The following is a 26,311-nucleotide window of genomic DNA, read 5'->3' as shown; positions in this document are numbered from 1 at the left end:
GCTCATGAGAGAGAAAGAGATGGCTCATGAGAGAGAGAGAGAAAGAGATAGCTCATGAGAGAGAGAGAAAGAGATAGCTCATGAGAGAGCGAGAAAGAGGTAGCTCATGAGAGAGCGAGAAAGAGGTAGCGAGAAAGAGGTAGCTCATGAGAGAGAGAGAAAGAGGTAGCTCATGAGAGAGAGAGAAAGAGGTAGCTCATGAGAGAGAGAGAAAGAGGTAGCTCATGAGAGAGAGAGAGAGGTAGCTCATGAGAGAGAGAGAGAGGTAGCTCATGAGAGAGAGAGAGGTAGCTCATGAGAGAGAGAGGTAGCTCATGAGAGAGAGAGGTAGCTCATGAGAGAGAGAGAGGTAGCTCATGAGAGAGAAAGAGATAGCTCATGAGAGAGAAAGAGATAGCTCATGAGAGAGAGCGAGAAAGAGAGAGCGAGAAAGAGATCGCTCATGAGAGAGCGCGAGAAAGAGATCGCTCATGAGAGAGCGAGAAAGAGATCGCTCATGAGAGAGCGAGAAAGAGATCGCTCATGAGAGAGCGAGAAAGAGGTAGCTCATGAGAGAGAGAGAAAGAGGTAGCTCATGAGAGAGAGAGAAAGCTCATGAGAGAGAGAGAAAGAGGTAGCTCATGAGAGAGAGAGAGGTAGCTCATGAGAGAGAGAGAAAGAGGTAGCTCATGAGAGAGAGAAAGAGGTAGCTCATGAGAGAGAGAAAGAGGTAGCTCATGAGAGAGAGAGGTAGCTCATGAGAGAGAGGTAGCTCATGAGAGAGAGAGGTAGCTCATGAGAGAGAGAGAGGTAGCTCATGAGAGAGAGAGGTAGCTCATGAGAGAGAGAGAGAGAGATGGCTCATGAGAGAGAAAGAGATAGCTCATGAGAGAGAAAGAGATAGCTCATGAGAGAGAGAGAGAAAGAGATAGCTCATGAGAGAGAGAGAGAAAGAAAGAGATCGCTCATGAGAGAGAGAGAGAAAGAAAGAGGTCGCTCATGAGAGAGAGAGAGAAAGAGGTCGCTCATGAGAGAGAGAGAAAGAGGTAGCTCATGAGAGAGCGAGAAAGAGGTAGCTCATGAGAGAGCGAGAAAGAGGTAGCTCATGAGAGAGCGAGAAAGAGGTAGCTCATGAGAGAGCGAGAAAGAGGTAGCTCATGAGAGAGCGAGAAAGAGGTAGCTCATGAGAGAGAGAGAAAGAGGTAGCTCATGAGAGAGAGAGAAAGCTCATGAGAGAGAGAGAAAGAGGTAGCTCATGAGAGAGAGGTAGCTCATGAGAGAGAAAGAGATAGCTCATGAGAGAAAGAGATAGCTCATGAGAGAGAGAGAGAAAGAGATCGCTCATGAGAGAGAGAAAGAGGTAGCTCATGAGAGAGCGAGAAAGAGGTAGCTCATGAGAGAGCGAGAAAGAGGTAGCTCATGAGAGAGAGGTAGCTCATGAGAGAGAGAGAGAGAGGTAGCTCATGAGAGAGAGAGAGGTAGCTCATGAGAGAGAGGTAGCACATGAGAGAGAGTGAGAGAGAAGAGAGAAAGAGGTAGCTCATGAGAGAGAGAAGAAGCTCATGAGAGAGAGAAGAGAGAAAGAGGTAGCTCATGAGAGAGAGAAGAGAGAGAGGTAGCTCATGAGACAGAGAAGAAGAAAAGAGAGAGAGAGGTAGCTCATGAGAGAGAGGAGAGAGAGGTAGCTCATGAGAGAGAGGAGAGAGAGGTAGCTCATGAGAGAGAAAGAGATAGCTCATGAGAGAGAGAGAGAGAGAGAGAGAGAGAGAAAGAGATAGCTCATGAGAGAGAGAGAGAGAGAAAGAGAGCTCATGAGAGAGAGAGAGAAAGAGAGAAAGAGGTAGCTCATGAGAGAGAGAAGAAGCTCATGAGAGAGAGAAGAAACTCATGAGAGAGAGAAGAGAGAAAGAGGTAGCTCATGAGAGAGAGAAGAGAGAAAGAGGTAGCTCATGAGACAGAGAAGAAGAGAAGAGAGAGAGAAGAGAGAAAGAGGTAGCTCATGAGACAGAAGAAGAGAAGAGAGAGAGAGGTAGCTCATGAGAGAGAGAAGAGAGAGAGAGAGAGGTAGCTCATGAGAGAGAGGAGAGACAGGTAGCTCATGAGAAAGAAAGACATAGCTCATGAGAGAGAGAGAGATAGCTCATGAGAGAGAGAGGTAGCTCATGAGAGAGAGAGAGGTAGCTCATGAGAGAGAGAGAGGTAGCTCATGAGAGAGAGAGGTAGCTCATGAGAGAGAGAGTGAGAGAGAAGAGAAAAAGAGATAGCTCATGAGAGAGAAAGAGGTAGCTCATGAGAGAGAGAAGCTCATGAGAGAGAGAAGAGACAGAGGTAGCTCATGAGAGAGAAGAGAGAGGTAGTTCATGAGACAGAGAAGAGAGAGAGGAAGCTCATGAGAGAGAGAAGAGAGAGAGAGGTAGCTCATGAGAGAGAGAGAGAGGTAGCTCATGAGAGAGAGAGAGAGGTAGCTCATGAGAGAGAGAGGTAGCTCATGAGAGAGAGAAGTAGCTCATGAGAGAGAGAAGAGAGAGAGAGGTAGCTCATGAGAAAGAGAAGAGAGAGAGGTAGCTCATGAGAAAGAGAAGAGAGAGAGGTAGCTCATGAGAGAGAGAGAGGTAGCTCATGAGAGAGAGAGAGAGAGGTAGCTCATGAGAGAGAGGTAGCTCATGAGAGAGAAAGAGATAGCTCATGAGAGAGAAAGAGATAGCTCATGAGAGAGAAAGAGATAGCTCATGAGAGAGAGAGAAAGAGATAGATCATGAGAGAGAGAGAGAGAGAGAGAGAAAGAGATAGCTCATGAGAGAGAGAGAGAGAGAGAGAAAGAGATAGCTCATGAGAGAGAGAGAGATAGCTCATGAGAGAGAGAGAGAAAGCTCATGAGAGAGAGAGAGAAAGCTCATGAGAGAGAGATAGAGAGAGAAAGAGATAGCTCATGAGAGAGAGAGAGAAAGAGGTAGCTCATGAGACAGAGAAGAGAGAGAGGTAGCTCATGAGACAGAGAAGAGAAGAGAGAGAGAGGTAGCTCATGAGAGAGAGAAGAGAGAGAGAGGTAGCTCATGAGAGAGAAGAGAGAGAGGTAGCTCATGAGAGAGAGAAGAGAGAGAGAGGTAGCTCATGAGAGAGAGGAGAGAGAGAGAGGTAGCTCATGAGAGAGAGAGCGAGAGAGGTAGCTCATGAGAGAGAAAGAGAGGTAGCTCATGAGAAAGAGAGGTAGCTCATGAGAAAGAGAGGTAGCTCATGAGAGAGAGAGAGAGGTAGCTCATGAGAGAGAGGTAGCTCATGAGAGAGAGAGGTAGCTCATGAGAGAGAGAGGTAGCTCATGAGAGAGAGAGAGAGGTAGCTCATGAGAGAGAGAGGTAGCTCATGAGAGAGAGAGAGGTAGTTCATGAGAGAGAGAGAAAAGAGAGGTAGCTCATTTGAGAGAGGTAGCTCATGAGAGAGGTAGCTCATGAGAGAGAGAGCGAGAGAGGTAGCTCATGAGAGAGAGAGCGAGAGAGGTAGCTCATGAGAGAGAAAGAGAGGTAGCTCATGAGAGAGAAAGAGAGGTAGCTCATGAGAGAGAAAGAGAGGTAGCTCATGAGAGAGAGAGGTAGCTCATGAGAGAGAGAGGTAGCTCATGAGAGAGAGAGAGAGAGAGGTAGCTCATGAGAGAGAGAAGAGAGAGGTAGCTCATGAGAGTGAGAAGAGAGAGAGGTAGCTCATGAGAGAGAGAGAAGAGAGAGGTAGCTCATGAGAGAGAGAGAGGTAGCTCATGAGAGAGAGAGAGGTAGCTCATGAGAGTGAGAAGAGAGAGAGGTAGCTCATGAGAGAGAGAGAAGAGAGAGAGGTAGCTCATGAGAGAGAGAGAAGAGAGAGGTAGCTCATGAGAGAGAGAGAAGAGAGAGGTAGCTCATGAGAGAGAGAGAGGTAGCTCATGAGAGAGAGAGAGGTAGCTCATGAGAGAGAGAGAGAGAGAGAGAGGTAGCTCATGAGAGAGAGAGAGGTAGCTCATGAGAGAGGTAGCTCATGAGAGAGAGAGGTAGCTCATGAGAGAGAGAGAAGAGAGAGAGAGAGAGGTAGCTCATGAGAGAGAGAAGAGAGAGAGGTAGCTCATGAGAGAGAGAAGAGAGAGGTAGCTCATGAGAGTGAGAAGAGAGAGAGGTAGCTCATGAGAGAGAGAGAAGAGAGAGAGGTAGCTCATGAGAGAGAGAGAAGAGAGAGGTAGCTCATGAGAGAGAGAGAGGTAGCTCATGAGAGAGAGAGAGGTAGCTCATGAGAGTGAGAAGAGAGAGAGGTAGCTCATGAGAGAGAGAGAAGAGAGAGAGGTAGCTCATGAGAGAGAGAGAGGTAGCTCATGAGAGAGAGAGAGGTAGCTCATGAGAGAGAGAGGTAGCTCATGAGAGAGAGAGGTAGCTCATGAGAGAGAGAGGTAGCTCATGAGAGAGAGAGAGAGAGAGAGAGAGAGAGGTAGCTCATGAGAGAGAGAGAGGTAGCTCATGAGAGAGGTAGCTCATGAGAGAGAGAGGTAGCTCATGAGAGAGAGAGAAGAGAGAGAGAGAGAGGTAGCTCATGAGAGAGAGAAGAGAGAGAGGTAGCTCATGAGAGAGAGAGAGAGCGGTAGCTCATGAGAGAGAGAAGAGAGAGAGGTAGCTCATGAGAGAGAGAAGAGAGAGAGAGGTAGCTCATGAGAGAGAGAGAGAGCAGTAGCTCATGAGAGAGAGAGAGACAGAGAGCTCATGAGAGAGAGAGAGAGAGGTAGCTCATGAGAGAGAGAGAGGTAGCTCATGAGAGAGAGAGAGAGAGGTAGCTCATGAGAGAGAGAGAGAGGTAGCTCATGAGAGAGAGAGAGAGGTAGCTCATGAGAGAGAGGAGAGAGAGGTAGCTCATGAGAGAGAGAGAGAGAGGTAGCTCATGAGAGAGAGGTAGCTCATGAGAGAGAAAGAGATAGCTCATGAGAGAGAAAGAGATAGCTCATGAGAGAGAAAGAGATAGCTCATGAGAGAGAGAGAAAGAGATAGATCATGAGAGAGAGAGAGAGAGAGAGAGAAAGAGATAGCTCATGAGAGAGAGAGAGAGAGAGAGAAAGAGATAGCTCATGAGAGAGAGAGAGATAGCTCATGAGAGAGAGAGAGAAAGCTCATGAGAGAGAGAGAGAAAGCTCATGAGAGAGAGATAGAGAGAGAAAGAGATAGCTCATGAGAGAGAGAGAGAAAGAGGTAGCTCATGAGACAGAGAAGAGAGAGAGGTAGCTCATGAGACAGAGAAGAGAAGAGAGAGAGAGGTAGCTCATGAGAGAGAGAAGAGAGAGAGAGGTAGCTCATGAGAGAGAAGAGAGAGAGGTAGCTCATGAGAGAGAGAAGAGAGAGAGAGGTAGCTCATGAGAGAGAGGAGAGAGAGAGAGGTAGCTCATGAGAGAGAGAGCGAGAGAGGTAGCTCATGAGAGAGAAAGAGAGGTAGCTCATGAGAAAGAGAGGTAGCTCATGAGAAAGAGAGGTAGCTCATGAGAGAGAGAGAGAGGTAGCTCATGAGAGAGAGGTAGCTCATGAGAGAGAGAGGTAGCTCATGAGAGAGAGAGGTAGCTCATGAGAGAGAGAGAGAGGTAGCTCATGAGAGAGAGAGGTAGCTCATGAGAGAGAGAGAGGTAGTTCATGAGAGAGAGAGAAAAGAGAGGTAGCTCATTTGAGAGAGGTAGCTCATGAGAGAGGTAGCTCATGAGAGAGAGAGCGAGAGAGGTAGCTCATGAGAGAGAGAGCGAGAGAGGTAGCTCATGAGAGAGAAAGAGAGGTAGCTCATGAGAGAGAAAGAGAGGTAGCTCATGAGAGAGAAAGAGAGGTAGCTCATGAGAGAGAGAGGTAGCTCATGAGAGAGAGAGGTAGCTCATGAGAGAGAGAGAGAGAGAGGTAGCTCATGAGAGAGAGAAGAGAGAGGTAGCTCATGAGAGTGAGAAGAGAGAGAGGTAGCTCATGAGAGAGAGAGAAGAGAGAGAGGTAGCTCATGAGAGAGAGAGAAGAGAGAGGTAGCTCATGAGAGAGAGAGAGGTAGCTCATGAGAGAGAGAGAGGTAGCTCATGAGAGTGAGAAGAGAGAGAGGTAGCTCATGAGAGAGAGAGAAGAGAGAGAGGTAGCTCATGAGAGAGAGAGAAGAGAGAGGTAGCTCATGAGAGAGAGAGAGGTAGCTCATGAGAGAGAGAGAGGTAGCTCATGAGAGAGAGAGAGAGAGAGAGAGGTAGCTCATGAGAGAGAGAGAGGTAGCTCATGAGAGAGGTAGCTCATGAGAGAGAGAGGTAGCTCATGAGAGAGAGAGAAGAGAGAGAGAGAGAGGTAGCTCATGAGAGAGAGAAGAGAGAGAGGTAGCTCATGAGAGAGAGAAGAGAGAGGTAGCTCATGAGAGTGAGAAGAGAGAGAGGTAGCTCATGAGAGAGAGAGAAGAGAGAGAGGTAGCTCATGAGAGAGAGAGAAGAGAGAGGTAGCTCATGAGAGAGAGAGGTAGCTCATGAGAGAGAGAGAGGTAGCTCATGAGAGTGAGAAGAGAGAGAGGTAGCTCATGAGAGAGAGAGAAGAGAGAGAGGTAGCTCATGAGAGAGAGAGAGGTAGCTCATGAGAGAGAGAGAGGTAGCTCATGAGAGAGAGAGGTAGCTCATGAGAGAGAGAGGTAGCTCATGAGAGAGAGAGAGAGAGAGAGAGAGAGAGAGAGGTAGCTCATGAGAGAGAGAGAGGTAGCTCATGAGAGAGGTAGCTCATGAGAGAGAGAGGTAGCTCATGAGAGAGAGAGAAGAGAGAGAGAGAGAGGTAGCTCATGAGAGAGAGAAGAGAGAGAGGTAGCTCATGAGAGAGAGAGAGAGCGGTAGCTCATGAGAGAGAGAAGAGAGAGAGGTAGCTCATGAGAGAGAGAAGAGAGAGAGAGGTAGCTCATGAGAGAGAGAGAGAGCAGTAGCTCATGAGAGAGAGAGAGACAGAGAGCTCATGAGAGAGAGAGAGAGAGGTAGCTCATGAGAGAGAGAGAGGTAGCTCATGAGAGAGAGAGAGAGAGGTAGCTCATGAGAGAGAGAGAGAGGTAGCTCATGAGAGAGAGAGAGGTAGCTCATGAGAGAGAGAGAGAGGTAGCTCATGAGAGAGAGAGAGAGGTAGCTCATGAGAGAGAGAGAGGTAGCTCATGAGAGAGAGAGAGGTAGCTCATGAGAGAGAGAGAGGTAGCTCATGAGAGAGAGAGAGGTAGCTCATGAGAGAGAAAGAGATAGCTTATGAGAGAGAGAGAGAGAGAGAGAAAGAGAGCTCATGAGAGAGAGAGAGATTCCGGAATTCCAAATTGAGCAACAGCTGCTGAAAAATGAGCTCCTACAAATATTGAAATTTACATGGTTTTTAGAGTGAAGTACATCGGAAAAAAGCAAAAGAAAACTGCAAGACTGAATAGGAGACAAAACAAGCAACAAAGAAGATAGGCTTTTGAAAAAGTAACTATTTTTCATAAAATTGTCGTTATCTTAGCTAGCTGAATTGTTTACCAGTTGCTAAGCAGTTGCTAGGGACTCTCCTGGAAGAAGCTAGCTAGCTAACAAAGAATATCTAGTTAACAGAAGAAAAGAAAGAGAAAATCAGGACAGAAGAAAAAGGATATCAGAGTGAAACAGTCCTCTAAAGACACAAGAGACAATAATACAAGAAACAACACTTCTATTGCAACATTGTAGCCAACATCACCAGCTTTGCTATGGAAATTGTTTACCCACCAGACATCCAAACAGAGAAAGCTAAGAAAAGTTTCAAAGGTTTGTTGATGAGACAGAACCATGAATGCCTGTTTGCAGATCTTACCAGTTGCAAAACAAGAGCAAATTTAATTTTTAATACCAAACGAGGGCACATATGGAAAAGGATTATTTGCAACCATTTCCCTTTCTCAAAAAAGAGAGGCATCAGCCAAGGATGTCAGATCAGCATTTTTGAAGAAGCTGACCAGAGCAACACGTATCAAACAGTGAACTTATATAATAATGGAACTGTATTGATACAAGGCAATGATTCAAACCTCCAGGCCTTTGAGAATAGGTTTGCTACCCTAAAAGCAGAAGCTGAAATCATCTCAGAAACTGAGGAAAAAGTCAAGGAGGGAGATGGAGAAAAGCAGGCCCCAACGGTCTCTCTGACCCAGCAAGAAGCCCTCAGTGTCCCTCTACCTACCTCACCTGCAGCAGACAGAGCCAAGGACATGCCTACAACACCAAGAACTCCTGCTATGCAACGTTTCCACAACACCCTCTCTCTAGTCGAAGCAGAGGTCATAGAACTCAGAGAGAACAAGCTTCAAGAGGAGGACACTGTCCAAAAACTAAAAGAAGAGATGAAACAGTTCAGGGAGGAGAGCAGAGCATCCATTACTAAATTAGAAAGCAGAATGGACAAACTGAGTCAGACAAATGATGACCTCAGAGACCTTCTGAGCACAACAAGAAAGGAGCTAGAACAAAGAGAGAGGTACATTGACACCCTCAACCACCAGCTAGTCATTATGTCTTCTGCATCTAGAGAACATGTCGACCAGCTTGGCATAACACAAGCAGAACCTGAGACCAGCATGGCCTCCACCACACAGCCTGATGACACTGCACCAGCCTACCAGTCTGCTCCAGCCCAGATCAGCCAACCAGCGTCCCAGTCTGCTCCAGCCCATGTCAGCCTACCTGCTTCCCAGTCTGCTCCAGCACAATGTGCTCCAGCCCAGGTCAACCTACCAGCCTCCCAGTCTGCTCCACCCAGACAATCACCCACAACTGCAATCCTTATTGATTCAAATGGGAAGTTCTTAGTCCAGGAAAGATTATTCCCTAGACACCAGGTGTATAAGTTCTGGTGTCCTACAACTGACAGTGCAATGCAGCTACTCAGTCAGACCAGGATTGACACCCCCGACAACATCATCATCCACACTGGCACAAACGACCTTCATGCCAAAGGTGAAAATGTATCTGGGGCAGTGAGAAGAGTGGCAGAACGGGCACAGGCTCGGTTCCCAACAACCAATATAGTTGTGTCCACCCTCCTACCAAGAAAAGACTTCCCAGGACAGTTGATCAACAATATAAATCAACAGATCACTGTGGACTGTGCCTCACTGCTCAACGTCAGAACGGCTCACCACCCCACTCTGACATGTCAACACTTATATGATAATGTACATCTTGATCAGGACAGTATCAGAACCTTTGCCAAGGACCTAAAAGAAGCAACACTTGGCAGGGACCCACACACCCATCACCCCAGCAACAGAGGTCCCCCGCCTCACCTTCTGAAACAACAGTACCTCCACCATCCCCAGGAGAAAAGAGCCAGACACGGCTTATTACAGCACAGCTCTACTAGACCAGGCCCATCACAACACAGATTTACCAGACCAGACCCGCCTCAGGACAGCACGACTAGACCCGTCCCATCACAACACAGCTCTACTAGACCAGGCCCATCACAACACAGCTCTACTAGACCAGGCCCATCACAACACAGCTCTACTAGACCCAGCCCATCACAACACAGCTCTACTAGACCAGGCCCAACACAACACAGCTCTACTAGACCAGGCCCATCACAACACAGCTCTACTAGACCCGGCCCATCACAACACAGCTCTACTAGACCTGGCCCATCACAACACAGCTCTGATCACTACTCCAGTGTCGGACAGAACACTGTCCTTCAGAGAAGTACACCACATGATGCAGTCCACACCATGTATCATTCAGATCATCAGCCTACATATGCTGAGGTAACCTCTGGCAAAAGACACCTAGAACAATCAGAGATAGGAGAGGTGCGCCAACTACTGCAACTAATATGCAGACTACTGAGCTAGACAGACTCTTTAATTCACACACACACACACACACACACACACACACACACACACACACACACACACACACACACACACACACGGGTTGCAGATTGCATTGTACTTATTTTTCATGCAATCTTATTCCATTCTTATTCATTTGTTTACAACTATTCTTAATTTTATTGGCACCGGTATTATAGTAATGTATGTATGTATGTATGTATGTATGCATGCATGCATGTATGTATGCATGTATGCATGTATGTATGTATGTATATTATTATTATTTTGTTTTTTTTCAATGTACTTTACTCAAACCAGTGAATATCACTTATTATAAATGAGATCATTAACTATCAGCTCCTGGAATATCCAGGGACTATACTCTTCACATTTTGGTTATAAAACAACAAATCCAGAATTGATTAAAAACATCAAGGGACAGGACATCATAATCCTACTGGAAACATGGTGTCGTGGAGACATAGATACTCAGTGTCCCTCAGGCTATAGAGAAAGTTTACTACCATCAATCAAACATAAAAATGTTAAACGGGGCCGAGACTCAGGTGGAATCATCATTTGGCATAAGCAGGACTTAGCACTGAATGAAATGAAAAAAGGTACCAGTCACATTTGGCTAAAACTTAACAAAGGTACAATCTACTGTGACAATGATGTATACATATGTGCAGCTTATGCTCCTCCTTCAGATTCACCATATTATGATGATCAGTTTTTCGACAATCTCCACACAGAAATCATTACATTTCAGGCAGAGGGTAAAGTGCTTCTTTGTGGAGATTTCAATGCAAGAACAGGTTCTGAGCCTGACTACACTGATGAGGGAGGTAACCACCACATACGTGGACACCCCTCCTTGTACAGTAGCCCTATTATAAATAATAGAAACAGTCCTGACCAAATACTGAACAAAAATGGGAAGGAGTTAGTGAATCTCTGTCGAGCCTTAGGCCTGTACATGCTTAATGGTAGAATCAGAGGGGACTCTTTAGGTCGGTTTACTTACTGCTCAGCTCTTGGGACAAGTGTAGTCGATTATGCCATCACTGACATTGACCCCTCCTCCATTAGTGCATTCACTGTCAGACCACAGACACCATTGTCAGATCACAGTCAGATCAACGTGTTTCTGAAGAAATTAACCGGCAATACTCATTCAAAAAAACAGCCCAACAAACTCTACAACATAAACCAAACGTACAGATGGGCTCCAAACAGTGCAGAGAGATTCATTGAAACGTTGAACTCAAATGAAATGATGAACTCTATACAGTTTTTCAATAACTCACAATACCAAAACAATAAAGATGGTGTCAATTCGGCTACTCAAAACATCAACTGCATATTCCAAAAAGCAGCATCGAAAGCAAATTTGAGAAGACCAAAGAAATGCAACCTCAGAAACAAAAAACAAAATGTTTCTGATAAATGGTTTGATAATGAATGTAAAACAATCAGAAAACACCTAAGACAAATGTCAAATGAAAAACATAAGCAGCAAAACAACCCAGAGCTACGATATGAATATTTTGAAACTCTGAAACAGTATAAACAAACACTGAAACGCAAGAAATTGAATTACACCAACAAGACACTTGATGAAATTGAAAACGCAATTGACCAAAATCAGTTCTGGGACATGTGGAACAATTTAAGCACAACAAAGCCACAGGAATTAGGCATACAATATGTAGGAATTTGGAAAAAGTATTTTGATAATCTATACAAAAACATCCCACAAAAAGACTTACAACAGAACCAATTAGAAATTAAAGAAAAATTGAACATCCTTGAATCAGTCATTAAAAACAACCAAAATCCATTAGATTACCCAATAACCCAACAAGAACTAAATGAAAAGCTCAAATCTATTAAATCAAAGAAGGCTTGTGGTCTAGACAACATCAGAAATGAAATGCTGAAAAACAGCACACCTGAGTTGCAAAATGCTATGCTTAAATTGTTCAACATGGTTTTAACTTCTGGTTGCTTCCCTGATGTCTGGAACCAGGGGCTCATCTCCCCTATCCACAAAAATGGAGACAAATCAGACCCCAATAATTACAGGGGAATTTGCGTAAACAGTAACTTGGGAAAGGTTTTCTGTAGCATTTTGAATTCAACAATTCAAACCTTTCTTCAAGAAAAAAATGTAATAAGTAAATGTCAAATTGGCTTTCTCCCTAACCATCGCACTACTGACCATATATACACCTTACACACACTAATTAATAAACACGTCCACCAAAAAATAGAGGGCAAAATCTTTGCTTGCTTTATTGACTTTAAAAAAGCATTTGATTCTATTTGGCATGAAGGGCTATTCTACAAAATTCTCCAAAGTGGGCTTGGTGGTAAGGTGTATGACTTAATAAAATGTATGTACACAGAAAATAAATGTGCAATAAAAATCAAAAACCAAAGAACAGAATTATTTTCACAATGTCGAGGTGTGAGACAAGGCTGCAGTTTGAGTCCAAACCTTTTCAACATTTATATCAATGAATTAGCAGACATGTTGGACCATTCTCCAGCCCCAGGACTCACACTATTTGACACAGAGGTGAAATACCTGCTATATGCTGATGACTTGGTACTTCTATCACCAACCAAAGAAGGTCTTCAACAAAACATTAATATTCTAGAGCAATATTGCCATAATTGGGCCCTGGCAGTAAATTTCCAAAAAACGAAAATCATGATTTTCCAAAAGAAAACCAGATGTCAGAAACACAAATATAAATTCACCCTGAACAACGCCATCATTGAACACACTAACAATTACACCTACCTTGGTCTGACCATATCTGCATCGGGAAACTTTAATATGGCAGTGAATGCACTCAAAGAAAAAGCCCGCAGAACATTGTATGCAATAAAAATGAAATTATTCAAAATCAACATCCCAATTAGAATTTGGACCAAAATATTTGACAGTGTAATCCTACCAATAGCTCTTTACGGAAGTGAGGTTTGGGGGCCACTCAATAAACTGGACTTTAAAATGTGGGACAAACATCCAATTGAAGCCCTACATGCAGAATTCTGTCGGAAAATCCTACAAGTCCAGAGAAATACACCAACTAATGCATGTAGGGCAGAATTGGGCCGCTTTCCAGTAATAATGAAAATACAGAAAAGATCATTAAAATTTTGGCTACATCTAAATTCAAGTCCAAATTCAAGTCTGCAATTTAAAGCACTCCAAACCCAAGAGCTGAGCCCAGAAACGAGCCCTCTCAGTCAGCTGGTGTTGGACCTCACCAACCAAGCTGACACCAGCACTGCTTCAAAAGAAAGAATTCAAATAAACAAAATCATGAACCAATCAAAGGACTCATATTTACAACATTGGAAAAATGAAACAAAATCCCAAAACCGACTAAATTGCTATCTGACCCTAAACAGAGAATATGAATTGGCTGATTATCTCTACTCTGTCAGAGATACGAAGCAGAGACAGATCCTTACCAAGTACAGGCTGAGTGACCACCGATTGGCAATAGAAACCGGCAGACATAAAAAGACATGGCTACCCAAAGAGGAGCGTGTATGTGGTCACTGCACGACAGGGGAGGTAGAGACAGAGATGCACTTTCTCCTTTACTGTGATAAATATTCCACAACGAGATTCCTTATTCACAGAAATGACTACATTTATTCCAAATTTTAACTTATTAAACCCAGAAGAAAAACAAAAAATACTCATGGGCGAAGGAGCAATGGCTCCTCTTGCAGCCAAATATGTATTTGCCTGCCATAGCCTGAGGGACACTGAATAATAACATCTGCATAGTAAACAGTAACTTACTTATTATTACTATTATTGTTATTACTGTTATTGTTATTTCTATTATTATTGTTGTTTATCATTCCAAATAGTAGTGGTATGAGTAGTAATGGTAATGATAACAGTTTAGTGATGGTGGTGGTAGTGGTAGTGGTAATGATGATAGTAGTTGTAGTACTGATGTAATGGTGAAGATGACCGTTATTTAGTTATAAGTTAGTTATAGATTCATTTTCCATATTAGAATTTTATACTTATTGCATTCTACTATTTTACTATTATTTTACTACTATTTTATTGTTATTATTTTTTAATTTTGTATTATTATTTGTTATTGTTTATAATTGTATTACAATGTATATTGTATACATTGTTGCTTTGGCAATATTAACACAATGTTTTTCATGCCAATAAAGCAGCTTGAATTTGAATTTGAAAGAGATAGCTCATGAGAGAGAGAGAGAGAGAGAGAGAGAGAGAGAGAGAGAGAGAGAGAGAGAGAGAAGAGAAAGAGATCGCTCATGAGAGAGAGAGAGAAAGAGGTAGCTCATGAGAGAGAGAGAGAAAGAGGTAGCTCATGAGAGAGAGAGAAAGAGGTAGCTCATGAGAGAAAGAGGTAGCTCATGAGAGAGAGGTAGCTCATGAGAGAGAGGTAGCTCATGAGAGAGAGAGAGGTAGCTCATGAGAGAGAGAGGTAGCTCATGAGAGAGAGAGGTAGCTCATGAGAGAGAGAGGTAGCTCATGAGAGAGAGAGGGTAGCTCATGAGAGAGAGGTAGCTCATGAGAGAGAAAGAGATGGCTCATGAGAGAGAAAGAGATAGCTCATGAGAGAGTGAGAGAAAGAGATGTTAGAGGAGAGAGAGAGAGAGAGAGTTAGAGGAGAGAGAGAGAGAGAGAGTTAGAGAGAGTTAGAGGAGAGAGAGAGAGAGAGTTAGAGGAGAGAGAGAGAGAGAGAGTTAGAGGAGAGAGAGAGAGAGAGAGTTAGAGGAGAGAGAGAGAGAGAGAGAGAGAGAGAGAGAGAGAGAGTTAGAGGAGAGAGAGAGAGAGAGAGTTAGAGAGAGAGAGAGAGAGAGAGTTAGAGGAGAGAGAGAGAGAGAGTTAGAGGAGAGAGAGAGAGAGAGAGTTAGAGGAGAGAGAGAGAGAGAGAGTTAGAGGAGAGAGAGAGAGAGTTAGAGAGAGAGAGAGAGAGAGAGTTAGAGAGAGAGAGAGAGAGAGAGTTAGAGAGAGAGAGAGAGAGAGAGAGAGAGAGAGTTAGAGGAGAGAGAGAGAGAGAGAGAGTTAGAGAGAGAGAGAGAGAGTTAGAGAGAGAGAGAGAGAGAGAGAGTTAGAGAGAGAGAGAGAGAGAGAGTTAGAGAGAGAGAGAGAGAGTTAGAGGAGAGAGAGAGAGAGTTAGAGAGAGAGAGAGTTAGAGAGAGAGAGTTAGAGGAGAGAGAGAGAGAGAGAGAGAGAGAGAGAGTTAGAGGAGAGAGAGAGAGTTAGAGGAGAGAGAGAGAGTTAGAGGAGAGAGAGAGAGTTAGAGGAGAGAGAGAGAGTGAGAGAGAGAGAGAGAGAGAGAGAGTTAGAGGAGAGAGTGATAGATAGTTAGAGGAGAGAGTGAGAGAGATAGTTAGAGGTGAGAGTGAGAGAGATAGTTAGAGGAGAGAGTGAGAGAGTTAGAGGAGAGAGAGAGAGAGAGCGAGCGAGAGAGAGTTAGAGGAGGAGAGCGAGAGAGAGAGAGAGTTAGAGGAGAGAGAGAGAGAGAGAGAGGAGAGTTAGAGGAGAGAGAGAGAGAGAGAGAGTTAGAGGAGAGAGAGAGAGAGGAGTTAGAGGAGAGAGAGAGATAGTTAGAGGAGAGAGTGAGAGAGATAGTTAGAGGAGAGAGTGAGAGAGATTGAGTTAGAGGAGAGAGTGAGAGAGTTAGAGTTAGAGGAGAGAGAGAGAGAGAGAGAGAGAGAGAGAGAGAGAGAGAGAGAGTTAGAGGAGGAGAGAGAGAGAGAGAGTTAGAGGAGAGAGTGAGAGAGAGAGTTAGAGAGAGAGTTAGAGGAGAGAGAGAGAGAGAGAGTTAGAGGAGAGAGTGAGTGAGATAGTTAGAGGAGAGAGTGAGAGTGAGTAGTTAGAGGAGAGAGTGAGAGAGTTAGAGTTAGAGTTAGAGGAGAGAGAGAGAGAGTTAGAGAGGAGAGAGAGAGAGAGAGAGAGGAGTTTAGAGGAGAGAGGAGAGAGAGAGAGAGTTAGAGGAGAGAGAGAGAGAGAGAGAGTTAGAGGAGAGGAGAGAGAGAGAGAGTTAGAGGAGAGAGAGAGAGAGAGCGAGAGAGAGTTAGAGGAGAGAGAGAGAGCGAGGGAGAGAGAGAGAGAGAGAGAGAGTTAGAGGAGAGAGAGAGAGTTAGAGGAGAGAGCGAGAGAGTTAGAGGAGAGAGCGAGAGAGAGAGAGAGTTAGAGGAGAGAGAGAGCGAGAGTTGGAGAGAGAGCGAGAGTTAGAGGAGAGAGAGAGAGAGCGAGAGTTAGAGGATAGAGAGAGAGAGAGTTAGAGGAGAGATAGAGAGAGAGTTAGAGGAGAGATAGAGAGAGAGTTAGAGGAGAGATAGAGAGAGAGTTAGAGGAGAGATAGAGAGAGAGTTAGAGGAGAGAGAGAGAGAGAGTTAGAGGAGAGAGAGAGAGAGAGTTAGAGGAGAGAGAGAGAGAGAGTTAGAGGAGAGAGAGAGAGAGTTAGAGGAGAGAGAGAGAGAGAGTTAGAGGAGAGAGAGAGAGAGAGAGTTAGAGGAGAGAGAGAGAGAGAGAGTTAGAGGAGAGAGAGAGAGAGAGTTAGAGGAGAGAGAGAGAGAGAGTTAGAGGAGAGAGAGAGAGAGTTAGAGGAGGAGAGAGAGAGTTAGAGGAGAGAGAGAGAGTTAGAGGAGAGAGAGAGAGTTAGAGGAGAGAGAGAGAGAGGGAGAGAGAGAGAGAGAGAGAGAGCTCGGGAGAGAGTTAGAGGAGAGAGAGAGAGAGAGTTAGAGAGAGAGAGAGAGAGTAGAGAGTTAGAGGAGAGAGAGAGTTAGAGGAGAAGGAGAGAGAGTTAGAGGAGAGAGAGAGAGAGAGAGAGAGTTAGAGGAGAGAGAGAGAGAGAGAGAGAGAGTTAGAGGAGAGAGAGAGTTAGAGGAGAGAGAGAGAGTTAGAGGAGAGATGGAGGTTAGAGGAGAGAGAGAGATGGAGAGTTAGAGGAGAGAGAGAGATGGAGAGTTAGAGGAGAGAGAGAGATGGAGAGTTAGAGGAGAGAGAGAGATGGAGAGTTAGAGGAGAGAGAGAGATGGAGAGTTAGAGGAGAGAGAGAGAGATGGAGAGTTAGAGGAGAGAGAGGAGATGGAGAGTTAGAGCGGCGATGGAACATGTCTAAGTTCCAATATCCACTATCAAGGTACAGGACTACCAAAGAGACGTGATATCAGGATATGGGGGTTTTCAATTAAAAACTACTTTGGCTGTAAAAGTTTAGTTCGAGAGCGGGGCGTAGAGGTGTGGAGAGCGAGGCGTAGAGGTGTGGACAGCGGGGCGTAGAGGTGTGGACAGCGGGGGCGTAGAGGTGTGGACAGCGGGGGCGTAGAGGTGTGGACAGCGGGGGCGTAGAGGTGTGGACAGCGGGGGCGTAGAGGTGTGGACAGCGGGGGCGTAGAGGTGTGGACAGCGGGGGGCGTAGAGGTGTGGACAGCGGGGCGTGGAGAGCGGGGCGTAGTGGTGTGGAGAGCGGGGCGTAGTGGTGTGGAGAGCGGGCGTAGTGGTGTGGAGAGCGGGGCGTAGTTTACCGGACGTTGCTGGTGTCATTGAACTCCTCGGCCCACTTCTTCCGGTTCAGGGCGTTGGTGGAGCCATCCAAACGGTAGTAGTCTATGTTCCGGAACCACTTCCCTTCACCTACACAGATAAACACATAGTGTAGTTAGACGACAGACTTCAAAAAGTACAGTCATCATACAGTTTGGCTTTCATTTATTTTACTAGGCAAGTCAGTTAAGAACAAATTCTTATTTAAAATGACAACCTACACCAGCCAAACTCTACGCTGAGCCAATTGTGCATGGGACTCCCAATCACGGCTGGTTGAGACAGCCTGGATTGGATCCAGGGTGTCTGTAGTGACGCCTCTAGTACCACTGCACCACTCGGGAGACCTTATTCTCTTGTCAGCTTCAGTTTAGGTAGCCAATAGACACGCCCAGTTCCAAACCAATCCCTAGACAGGCCCAGTTCCAAACCAAGCCCTAGACAGGCCCAGTTCCAAACCAAGCCCTAGACAGGCCCAGTTCCAAACCAAGCCCTAGACAGGCCCAGTTCCAAACCAATCCCTAGACAGGCCCAGTTCCAAACCAATCCCTAGACAGGCCCAGGTCCAAACCAATCCCTAGACAGGCCCAGGTCCAAACCAATCCCTAGACAGGCCCAGGTCCAAACCAATCCCTAGACAGGCCCAGGTCCAAACCAATCCCTGCCCCCTCACTGAAGCCACAAAGTTCAAAGGACACCAACGGTACTGCAGGCATTACTGGTAGTAAACATGGTCCCCATTATAGTGGAAGGGAAAATGATGATTTTCCTGTAAATAAGACACTTCTATTACACCAGATGTCCTGATGATGTCATGAGCACCATTTAGTGGCTAATGGGATGCCACCTTTCCAACCATTCAGGGGTCAAATGTCTTCCCTGCTAGAGCTGCCCTGGTCAACTGTAAGGGCTGTTACTGTGAAGTGGAAACGTCTAGGAGCAACAATGTCTCAGACGCAGAGTGGTAGGTCACACAAGCTCACAGAACGGGACCGCTGAGTGCTGAAGCGTGTAAAAATCATCTGTCCTCAGTTGCAACACTCACTAACGAGTTCCAAACTGCCTTTGGAAGCAACGTCAGCACAACAACTGCTCGTCGGGAGCTTCATGAAATGGGTTTCCATGGCCCAACAGTCGCACACAAGCCTAAAATCACAATGTGCAATGCCAAGCGTCGGCTGGAGTGCTGTAAAGCTCGCCGCCATTGGACTCTGGAGCAGTGGAAACACGTTCTCTTGAATGATGAATCATGCTTCACTATCTGGCTGTCAAACGTACAAACCTGGGTTTGGCAGAAGCCAGGAGAACTCTACCTGCCAACTGTAAAGTTTGGTGGAGGAATAATGGTCTGGGGCTGTTTTTAATGGTTCAGGCTAGGCACCTTATTTCCAGTGAAGTGAAATCTTAACGCTACAGCATACAATGACATTCTAGACAATTATGTGCTTCCAAGGCTCTTTCCTGTTTCAGCATAATGCACACATGCACAAAGCAAGGTCCATATAGCAATGGACAGAGCCTTGACCTCAACCCCATCGTACACTTTTGGGATGAATTGGAACGCCTACTGCGAGCCAGGCCTAATTGCCTAACATCAGTGCCTGACCCCTTCTAATGCTCTTGTGGCTGAATGGAACCAAGTCCCCGCAGAAATGTTCCAACAACTAGTGGAAAGCCTTCCCAGAAGGGTGGAGGCTGTTACAGTAGCAAAGGGGGGACCAACTCCATATGAATTAATTTTGGAATGAGATGTTGGACGAGCAGTCCACATACTTTTGGTCATGTAGTGTACTTAATGAGAGAAGGCAGCACTGACAAAATCACTATCATCACTTCCTGGAGTAGATCAAACTGAGCATGACACCATATGGAGATGTAAGTACTGAGAGAGAAGAGGAGAATGGAGAGAGGACAGATACAAGCTAAAAGTACTGAGAGAGAAGAGGGGAGAACGCAGAGAGGAGAACGGAGAGAGGACAGATACAAGCTAAAAGTACTGTGAGAGAAGAGGAGAACGGGACAGATACAAGCTAAAAGTACTAAGAGAGAAGAGGAGAGCTTGTATCTGTCCTCTCTCCGTTCTCCTCTTCTCTCTCAGTACTTACATCTCCATATGGTGTCATGCTCAGTTTGATCTACTCCAGGAAGTGATGATAGTGATTTTGTCAGTGGAGAACGGAGAGAGGACAGATACAAGATAAAAGTACTGAGAGAGAAGAGGAGAACGGACAGATACAAGCTAAAAGTACTGAGAGAAGAGGGGAGAACGGAGAGAAGACAGATACAAGCTAAAAGGACAGAGAGAAGAGGGGAGAATGGAGAGCAGAACGGAGAGAGGATCAGATTTAAGTTAAAAGTACTGAGAGAGAAGAGGGAAGAGAGGAGAACGGAGAGAGGAGAACGGAGAGAACGGAGAGGAGAACGGAGAGAACGGAGAGGAGAACGGAGAGGAGAACGGAGAGGGAACAGATTTAAGTTAAAAGGACAGAGAGAAGAGGGGAGAACGGAGAGGACAGATACAAGCTAAAAGGACAGAGAGAGAAGACTCAGTGAGCAAAGGCAGACCTGGCTCTCAAGAGAAGACAGGCTATCTGCACACTGCCCACAAAATGAGGTGGACACTGAGCTGCACTTCCTAACCTCCTGCCAAATGTATGACCATAGAAGAGAGACATATTTCTCTCTGATTACACAGATCCACAAAGAATTTGAAAACCAATTAAATGTTGATAAACTCACAGAAGCAAGTTTTGTGACCTGTTGCCACAAGAAAAGTGCAACCAATTTAGAACAAACACCATTGTAAATTCCCGTTTCTACTTTAATTATGTGCACATTGTTACAACACTGTATATAGACATAATATGACTTGAAATGTCTTTATTTTTTGGGAACTTTTGGGAATGTAATGTTTACTGTTAAACAACAAAAATTATTTAACTTTTGTTTATTATCTATTTCACTTGCTTTGGCAATGTTAACATATGTTTCTCATACCAATAAAGGCCTTAAATTGAAATTGATTTGAGAGATGTAAACTAAAAGTTCTGAGAGAACAGCGATAGTGGAGGCCAGGCCAAACGAGGCCTCTCAGGCACAAGTGTTCAGCCTTTTAATATGGCCGGCTAAACACACACGCATGCCGCCTGCTTCACAACTAACATTCAGTATGGTTCCAATTACTTCACTGATCTTTTCATTACAAATTGCTAAGCCTTAAGCAAACATTTTTTTTGTGTTATATAATTTTTGTATTTTTTTTAAGAGTCAAGGTCTAATCATTTTCAAAAAGTAAGCAAAACCAGATGCCAAGGCTTAATTAAGAACATGACCTAACGCCAGAGGCTGTGTGTTTGTTGAGAGGGGCAGAGAGCAATACTGTGTGCATGTACCAGTACACATGTTGCATGTCTTCAGAGTGTGTTGTTTTCTCTCATTACGACCCCGCCCCGGTCTCCTCCGGTGGTAACCCACCCGCCCCGGTCTCCTCCGGTGGTAACCCACCCGCCCCGGTCTCCTCCGGTGGTAACCCACTGTTTCTAGCAGTATACATGGTTGGGGTAGTGCACTACATTAGACCAGGGCCCATAGGGGTCTTGCACTACTTTAGACCAGGGCCCATAGGGGTCGTGCACTACTTTAGACCAGGGCCCATAGGGGTAGTGCACTACTTTAGACCAGGGCCCATAGGGGTAGTGCACTACTTTAGACCAGGGCCCATAAGGGTAGTGCACTACTTTAGACCAGGGCCCATACGGTAAGTGCACTATATAGGGAATAGAGTGCCATAGGGGACAAACCGATTGAGGACAGAGCTGTCCTTCTATTCATCAGTAGTTAGTTTAGTGATATAAGCCTGGTATTGAGGTTGATGTATAAAACATGTAAGTCCAATATTTGTGGTAAAGGAATTTAAATCGGGATCTGCTACTGTTTATCAGTCACTTTATTCTTAGTTATAATATGAATAGTTTAAAAAGAAAATCTCATAGGCTACTGTTTATCAGTCACTTTATTCTTTCTTATGTTTTGGGATCCTGAGTGGTGCAGCGGTCTAACGTGCGGGTCCGCATGAGAGATCGTCCGCATGTTGAGGTTGTCCACCCACACCAGAGGAGATTAGGACATTCAGGTTGAAATATCAAAATTAACTCTGAACCAACTATATTCATTTGGGGACAGGTCGAAAAGCATTAAACATTTATGGAAATGTAGCTAGCTAGCTTGCTGTTGCTCGTAAGTCGCTCTGGATAAGAGCGTCTGCTAAATGACTTAAATGTAAAAATGTAGCTAATTTGTCTTGGGATATAAACATTGGGTTGTTATTTTACCTGAAATGCACAAGGTCCTCTACTCCGACAATGAATCCACAGATAAAAGGGTAAACCAAGTTAATTTCTATCTCTCCTCCATCAGGCTTCTTCTTTCGACTTTATGTGGTGGTTGGCAACCAACTTTAAGGTGCATTACCACCACCAACTGGACTGGAGTGTGGACCTCAGTTCATCTTTCAATCACCTACATGGGTATATGCTCCCCAAAACCAATGAGGAGATGGGAGAAAGGGGATTTGCAGTGCATCAAGCATCACAAATAGAACCAAGTCTTATTTTAGCGACTGGCTACGCAGACAGTCATTGACGTGGGCGATCAGTGTGGGTGCAACGACGGAATAACACGTATGTGTACATCTATTTTACAACACACGCGGTGTGGTAAGCATGTTATGGTACAGTGAGCAGGTGGTGTACATAACGGACAAGGTTGGGAAACACTAGGCTAGGGCTTGTTAGTGGACAGTGTGTCCAGGGACTACCTCGGTAACGAGAGGGTTGTCCCTCTCTGCTAGGGGGTAGGGGTTATGTTGGAGGGGTTAGGGTGTAGGGCAGTATAGTACCTTTGTAGGGAGCGGGTTTCTCCTCCTCTTTGGCTCGGCCAGCCAGCTCCAGGAAGTCTTCAATCAGGTCCAGAGAGATGAGAGACTGACTGAACACCAGACTGATGAGAGGATAGAAGACACTGTCAACATCACATCATCACTGGACTGTATGTCAAGTTATCAGGACATTTGAAAACATGAAAAAAATGTGCCATTTAAGCATTTCATTCAAGCACTTAGCATTGATCAATTCAGCACTTCTTGTCTCAAAGTGTAGCATGTTTCCAGAGCATGGCTCCTTACACTTTGCCCCCCACCTCCTCCTTTGTGGTGGGCTCTCTCTCATCAATTGATATGATGTATTTAGGTGAGCGGACACCTGGAGCGGATGACTTGAGAGAGTTGTCCTTCGTGTCATTCAGTATTTCTTTGTGACTAAAAATCCCATTCCTGATTGGCAGATTAGAAGCAAATCAAATCTTATTTGTCACATTCAATGTATATAGTCCAACTGGCAATTTCATGAATTGTTCAGCAGTTTTATAGCTTGGGTGTAGAAGCTGTTAAGGAGCCTTTTGGACCTAGACTTGGTGCCCCAGTACCGCTTGCCGTGCAGTTTCAGAGAGAACAGTCTATGACTAGGGTGACTGGAGTCTTTGACAATTTTTAGGGCCTGCCTCTGACACCGCCTAGTATAGAGGTCCTGGATGGCAGGAAGCTTGGCCCCAGTGATGTACTGGGCCGTACGCACTACCCTCTGTAGTGCCTTGCGGTTGGAGGCCGAGCGCGGTGATGCAACCGGTCAGGATGCTCTCGATGGTGCAGCTGTAGAGCTTTTTGAAGATGTGGGGACCCATGCCAAATCTTTTCAGTCTCCTGAGGGGGAATAGGTTTTGTTGTGCCCTCTTCACAACTGTCTCGGTGTGTCTGGACCATGATAGTTTTTTGGTGATGTGGACATCAAGGAACTTTAAAATCTCGACCCACTCCACAAAAGCCCTGTCGATGTGAATGGGGGCCTGTTCGGCCCGCCTTTTCCTGTAGTCCACGATCAGCTCCTTTGTCTTGATCACATTGAGGGAGAGGTTGTTGTCCTGGCACCACACGGCCAGGTATCTGACCTCCTCCCTAAAGGCTGTCTCATCGTTGTTCGTGATCAGGCCTACCCTCGGTGTTGTCAGCAAACTTAATGGTGTTGGAGTCATGTTTGGCCACCCAGTCGTGAGTGAACAGGGAGTACTGGAGGGGACTGAGTATGCACCCCTGAGGGGGCCCCCGTGTTGAGGATCAGTGTGGCAGATGTCTTGTTGCCTACTCTCACCACCTGGGGGCGGCCCGTCAGGAAGTCAAGGATCCAGTTGCAGAGGGAGGGTCCTTCGTTTATTGATGAGCTTTGAGGGCACTACGGTGTTGAATGCTGAGCTGTAGTCAATGAACAGCATTCTCACATAGGTGTTCCTTTTGTCCAGGTGGGAAAGGGCGGTGTGGATTGCGTTTGAGATAGCGTCATCTGTGGTTCTGTTGAGGCGGTATGCGAATTGGAGTGGGTCTAGGGTTTCTGGGATAATGGTGTTGATGTGAGCCATGACCAGCTTTTCAAAGCACTTCATGGTTACCAACGTGAGTGCTACGGGGCAGTAGTCATTTAGGCAGGTTACCTTCGCATTCTTGGGAACAAGGGACTATGGTGGTCTGTTTGAAACATGTAGGTATTACAGACTCGGTCAGGGAGAGGTTGAAAATGTCAGTAAAGACACTTGCCAGTTGGTCCGCACATGGTCTGAGTATACCTCCTGGTAATCCGTCTGGCCACGCGTCCTTTTGAATGTTGACCTGTTTAAACGTCTGGCTCACATCGGCTACGGAGAGCGTGATCACACAGTTGTCCGGAACAGCCGGTGCTCTCATGCATGCTTCTGTATTGCTTTCCTCAAAGCGAGCATAAAATACATTTAGCTCGTCTGGTTGGCTCACGTCACTGGGCAGCTCGCGGCTGGGATTCCCTTCGTAGTCAGTAATAGTTTCAAAGCCCTGCCCCATCCGATGAGCATCAGAGCCGGTGTAGTAGGATTCGATCTTAGTCCTGTATTGACGCCTTGCCTGTTTGATGGTTCGTCTGAGGACATTGCCAGACGTCTTATATGCGTTGGGATTAGTGTCCCGCTCCTTGAAAGCGGCAGCTCTAGCCTTTAGCTCGGTGAGGATGTTGCCTGTAAACCATAGCTTCTGGTTGGGATATGTACGTACAGGCACTGTGGAGACGACGTCATCGATAAACTTATTGATGAAGCTGGTGACAGATTAGCACCTGCTGCTCATAGGTTGTTCTTTACAAACACTTATGAATTTAAATAAAATTATACCTACACACTGAAGGCTGTAAAGCCGAAACATCTGTGTACGTTATCCCTGATGCAGTGAAAATAATACAAAAAAATGTAATAATGACGTTTTGTGCAAAATTCCATCTTTGTTTGTCTGAATTGGTGGGTTTCTGGTTCTTCCTCCACCCCATATGTATATGATAGTTTCTTACATTTTATCCTCACCTTCTCAGCCATGCGTACATTACAAATTACAAATATATATAAATGTATATACACTGCTCAAAAAATAAAGGGAACACTTGAAACAACACAATGTAACTCCAAGTCAATCATACTTCTGTGAAATCAAACTGTCCACTTAGGAAGCAACACTGATTGAAAATAAATTTCACATGCTGTTGTGCAAATGGAATAGACAACAGGTGGAAATTATAGGCAATGAGCAAGACACCCCCAATAAAGGAGTGGTTCTGCAGGTGGTGACACAAGACCACTTCTCAGTTCCTATGCTTCCTGGCTGATGTTTTGGTCACTTTTGAATGCTGGTGGTGCTTTCACTCTAGTGGTAGCATGAGACAGAGTCTACAACCCACACAAGTGGCTCAGGTAGTGCAGCTCATCCAGGATGGCACGTCAATGCGAGCTGTAGCAAGAAGGTTTGCTGTGTCTGTCAGCGTAGTGTCCAGAGCATTGAGGCGCTACCAGGAGACAGGCCAGTACATCAGGAGACGTGGAGGAGGCCGTAGGAGGGCAACAACCCAGCAGCAGGACCGCTACCTCCGCCTTTGTGCAAGGAGGAGCAGGAGGAGCACTGCCAGAGCCCTGCAAAATGACCTCCAGCAGGCCACAAATGTGCATGTGTCTGCTCAAACGGTCAGAAACAGACTCCATGAGGGTGGTATGAGGGCCCAATGTCCACAGGTGGGGGTTGTGCTTACAGCCCAACACCGTGAAGGACGTTTGGCATTTGCCAGAGAAAACCAAGATTGGCAAATTCGCCACTCGCACCCTGTGCTCTTCACAGATGAAAGCAGGTTCACACTGAGCACATGTGACAGACGTGACAGTCTGGAGACGCCGTGGAGAACGTTCTGCTGCCTGCAACATCCTCCAGCATGACCGGTTTGGCGGTGGGTGAGTCATGGTGTGGGGTGGCATTTCTTTGTGGGGGCCGCACAGCTCTCCATGTGCTTGCCAGAGGTAGCCTGACTGCCATTAGGTACCGAGATGAGATCCTCAGACCCCTTGTGAGACCATATGCTGGTGCGGTTGGCCCTGGGTTCCTCCTAATGCAAGACAATGCTAGACCTCATGTGGCTGGAGTGTGTCAGCAGTTCCTGCAAGAGGAAGGCATTGATGCTATGGACTGGCCTGGCCCGCCCGTTCCCCAGACCTGCATCCAATTGAGCACATCTGGGACATCATGTCTCGCTCCATCCACCAATGCCACGTTGCACCACAGACTGTCCAGGAGTTGGCGGATGTTTTAGTCCAGGTCTGGGAGGAGATCCCTCAGGAGACCATCCGCCACCTCATCAGGAACATGCCCAGGCGTTGTAGGGAGGTCATACAGGCACGTGGAGGCCACACACACTACTGAGCCTCATTTTGACTTGTTTTAAGGACATTACATCAAAGTTGGATCAGCCTGTAGTGTGGTTTTCCACTTTAATTTTGAGTGTGACTCCAAATCCAGACCTCCATGGGTTGATAAATTGGATTTCCATTGATTATTTTTGT

The 26,311-nt window shown here is 45.6% G+C and overlaps 1 protein-coding gene across 1 annotated transcript in view; it reads right to left on the bottom strand.

The window, feature by feature from the left end:
• Window positions 1–17,261: 17,261 nt before the first annotated feature.
• The window catches only part of LOC106591038 (transcriptional regulator ATRX), a 94,551-nt gene continuing 85,501 nt past the window's right edge, over window positions 17,262–26,311 (bottom strand). Inside the window, exons 26-27 of the mRNA XM_082955528.1 lie at window positions 22,263–22,363; window positions 17,262–17,455 (exon numbers count right to left, since the gene is read on the bottom strand). Coding sequence (XP_082811654.1) covers window positions 17,343–17,455; window positions 22,263–22,363 — 214 coding nt within the window. The 3' untranslated portion in view covers window positions 17,262–17,342. The remainder of the gene's footprint in view (window positions 17,456–22,262; window positions 22,364–26,311) is intronic.

Source organism: Salmo salar, chromosome 09 (assembly GCF_965601325.2).
Source record: "Salmo salar chromosome 09, fSalSal1, whole genome shotgun sequence".
NCBI classification, from domain to species: domain Eukaryota; kingdom Metazoa; phylum Chordata; class Actinopteri; order Salmoniformes; family Salmonidae; genus Salmo; species Salmo salar.
Note: the sequence above shows the minus strand (reverse complement) of the source record. Positions and strands in the feature narration are given on the sequence as shown.